Here is a 3,998-nt window from a genome sequence, read left to right on the forward strand (position 1 = left end):
GTGGCAATGCTTCTGAAAACAAACAAAAAAAAGGATGTATATCTGTACTTTTTTTTGCAGATTTTGATTCCTCTCATAGGCATAGATTGCACATTCGTCTTTATTCAGGAATAGTTTCCAAATAATACCTCACCCCTGCCCTTGTCTGGAGTTTGAGTTTGCCTGAAAAGTTTTGAATGGAATGCATTTGTCTATGGAAACTAGAAAACACACTTCTGGGTCTGGCTGGGATGGAGTTAACTTTCCCTGCAGTGGCCCATACAGTGCTGTTGCCTGCACTTGTAGCTAGAACAGCACTGGTATCACACCAGTGTTGTGTCTTCTGCTGAGCAGTGCTGGCACAGCACCAAGATTCCCTCCAACCCCCCCAGAAGCCAGCGGGCTGGGGTGGGCAAGAGGTGGGGAGGGGACATCACCAGGGCAGCTGACCAAAGGGATATTCCATGCCATATGGTGTCACACTCAGCAATAAAAGGTGGAAAAGGGGAAGGAGACTAGGGGCTCTTGTTATGAAGACATCTGTCCTATGTGTATTGAGGCCCTGCTTGCTAGGACGTGGCCGAGTGTCACTCATTGATGGGAAGTAGAGGGTAAATTTTTTTCCTCTCTCTGTGCTTCTGCAGGGCCTTTGCTTGTTTTTTTCCCTCTTACTTTCTTCTCCCCCTCTTCTTTTGAGGAGGGGAAGTGAGAGAGCAATGGTGGAGTTCAGCTGCCCAGCAAGGTAAAACCACCACAAATTCCCCCTTGCAAGTATGCCCTTCCCTTCTCTTCTTTACTCTGCCTTTCCAGGCTCCAGTGTTGGGGGGATACCCCAGATGGGAAGACCCCACAGGAGGGCCTGTCTCTTGTGTCCTTCACCCTGGAAGAGAGGCTGACAGTTTGCTCAGGCTGGATCAGGAACCTGAGTATTTGCCCGTGCTCCAACTGGGGTGTGAGCAGGTGTTTGGCAGGGAGCATACAAGGTGGGGAGCCTGTTAAACGAGAAGAGGCTGCTCAAGTCCTTGGAGCATGTCCAGCACTGGCCTCCATGGGCTTCAGCAGCCTCTTTTTCTTCGAGTGTCAGGCAAGGCACCACCAGAAGAAGAGCAACAACTGCCAGGCCTGTTACACGCACCTCTCCATCTGACCAGCCAGGAGGAGATTTTCTGAGACAATGCAAACAGGTCGTACCCCCACGTGGGAGCTCCTCTGAGAAGAAGCTCCCACAAGAAGCCTGGCCCCAAAGGCCTTCTTATAGACCCCATGGGCAGGTGGCCCTTCCCCTTGGCAGAAAGAGAAGGGAGGGAGAATGGAGCAATGCTGTGGAAGAGAAGTGCCTTTTCTTTGGCCCAAGAGCTGTGTTGCATCGTCAGGAGCATCCCCTGGTCCTCCCTTGAAGGGAATGGGGGATGCGGTGGAGAGACCATGCTTGGACAACCTTGTCACATGGACAAGGGGGTGAGGGAGAACCTGCTGCTCTCTGGTCACTGTCAGGTGCCACTTTGATCACCCACGTGACCCCTCTTTGCCCCACGTGCTCTCCCTCTCTCTGCTGTCATGCTTAGTCTCCTGTGCAGGAACCATTCTTTCCCGGACAGGGAAGGCAGTGCAGTAAGAAGGCCCTGGAAGCTCAGCTGCTGGCCAAATGCTGAAAGGCAGATTGGGACCCTGAGCAATTCCTCCACAGATTCTTCCCCGCTGCGACGCTGCCAGGTGTCACTGTTTAACAAAGCAGTCCACTGGCGGGGTGTCCCCTCCTTGCTGTCCCCCATCCTCCCTCTCCCCACTTCACTGCCTAGCATCCACAAGGCACGCCCCAGGCACAACACGGCATTTCAAGGGCTTTTATTGGGCCATTAGACCAGAGCGGTGGATTTGTCAAGAGCCGGGTGAACGGGACAGCCCTTGCCATGCTGGTCTGGGACAGGATTTTCTGTTTTCACTTGGCAGTGACAGCAGCGGTGGCACGGGCAGGTGCAGCCCGTTGCCTGCGCCTTCTCCTCCTGTCCTTGGCCTTCTTCTTTTTGGAGGGTGAGGCCACGCGCTGGCTGTGGGGGACAGCCCTGCTGTGGTGCCTGGGCTTGCCTAGCAGGAGCTGCCTGAGCGCAGAGCTGTTCCGCACAGCCATCTGCAAGTGGCCCGGGGAAATGCGCTGTTGGTTGCTCTTCTTGGAAATCCTCCCAGCCATGTCCATGGTCTTGTGCGTCACCCACTGCAGCACAGCAGCCAGAAAGACGGGGGCCCTGGCTCCAAGGCGCTCGGCGAAGTGGCCTCTGCGCAGCTGCCTGTCTATGCGGCTCACAGGGAAGAGCAGCCCAGCCCGGGAGGAGCGGGAGGAGCGGCTCTTCTTGGCCTTTGCTCCCCTGCCTGTGGGGGGGCCCCCAGAGCACGTGGCTTCAGGCTCCCGCTCCTGCTCAGGCACCACACAGACCTCCTCTGCTCCGGACATGCTGCTCGCGGCTCAATCCTGAGGTGTCTCCAGGCTGCGCGGGCGGATCTCCCTGCGTCCTGACTGCCTTGCCCCTGCTCTTGCTGTCCTTGTTGGCCCTCGCCGTTGGTTTCCGTCCGCAGGTCCTGCCTGCCCCTGCCCGTGCCTGTGCCCGTCCTTGCCGGCCTGTCCAAGCGCTGCGTGTAGCAGGGTGGCCCCACGTGCGCTGCCCAGTGCCCACCCCTCTGGAGATGGGCTCCGGACCAGGCCCTCTCCTGCGCAGGCTCTGGTCCTTTATCGCCTGGAGGGGACCAGTAGGCAGGAATCCCCCTGTGACCTCACCCCCCTGCCTGTGACCTCACCCAGCAGGGGGCTCACGGACCACCCTGCTCCTGCTCCTCCCATTGCTATGGAAGAGGCTGTCCCCACACCTGGCCTTGCCAGGATGAGCCTCCTCCCTGCTCCCTGGCCTGGCCCTGCCCTGTGACCTCTCTGCATCAAAGGCTGCCTCCCGCCTCCAGCCCAAGCCCTCATTTCCACTCCTGGGGAGAGAACCTCCCTCTCCTCGCCCTTCCCCATGTCTCAGGATCACGGGGCCATGCCACAGGGCCTCTGAAGTCACAAGGAGCCTTCTGAGCTCATCCAGACCACCCTCTGCTCAAGCAGGGTCAGCTACAGCAGGTTGCCCTGGCCTGGGTCCGGTTGGGTTTGGAAGAACTCCGCAGCTGGAGACTCCACAACCTCTCAGGGTGACATCACTGCACCTCCTCCAGGCTCAACAGTCCCAATGCTCTCGGCATTTCCCTCCAACCAAAGCCCGCATTTTCCCTAGGCTTCCACGTACTTTTGTTGCATCTTCCGGTTCCTCGTTCTCTTCCCCTTCCCTCTCCTTCCCTGTTGGGTAGGTCAAGGTGGAGAGTGACCCAGACGGAAGGAATGCCAATCCCAGCCCGACGCCTGCTGTGGCTAAGCAAGAAACAGGTCCCTGGGGTGTGGCTGCCTGGGACAGGTTCGTCTGGGCAGGGCTGTGAGGGAGAAATGCCTCGAGAACATCTCAAGAACACCTGCAGGATATTGTTGGCTGGGGCACTGTGTCTGCTGTACTTCACTCCAGAGGCAATGCAGGCAACGTGCTCTGCCTGGATGTGGATCCCGAGGTCTCTTCAAGTGCCTTCCTTCAAGACTGAAAATTTTCAGAGACCTTTCTTTGTGATTTCTGCAAGTTCAGCCTTCTTGGCTTTTTGTAGCAAGACAGGGAGCTTGCCAGGTGGCACTTGTTGTTGTTGTTGTAGTTGATGTTATTATTATTTTTTTCATTTGTATTAAACTAAGAAACTCATACCAAGGTGTCATTTAATCACTTTTTAGGTAGTCCCCCTGCTCACACTGCCCAAAGTGGGCTTCACACTTCCAACTCAAACAGTGAAGGCAGGTCTTCCCCTTGGCCCCATATTCCTCCCCTAGTTGAAGAAACTTCAGTCTCTGAGTAGCCAGAGAGATGCCAATTAAAGTGAATCCCAACCTCTCCTGTTTCCCTGCCTTTTATTTATGCGCTATTTACTCTCCCACAAATCAAGGGATTTCGGGATAG

The 3,998-nt window shown here is 56.1% G+C and overlaps 1 protein-coding gene across 1 annotated transcript; it reads right to left on the reverse strand.

Moving 5' to 3' along the window:
* Positions 1-1,416: 1,416 nt before the first annotated feature.
* LOC308187937 (histone H2A-like) lies at positions 1,417-3,998 on the reverse strand. The gene has a single exon (XM_080576372.1). The coding sequence runs from the start codon at positions 2,426-2,428 to the stop codon at positions 1,919-1,921; it is 510 nt and encodes a 169-aa protein (XP_080432498.1). The 5' UTR covers positions 2,429-3,998; the 3' UTR covers positions 1,417-1,918.

The sequence above is a fragment of the Anser brachyrhynchus genome, assembly GCF_964034855.1.
Source record: "Anser brachyrhynchus genome assembly, chromosome: 1".
Lineage (NCBI taxonomy): Eukaryota > Metazoa > Chordata > Aves > Anseriformes > Anatidae > Anser > Anser brachyrhynchus.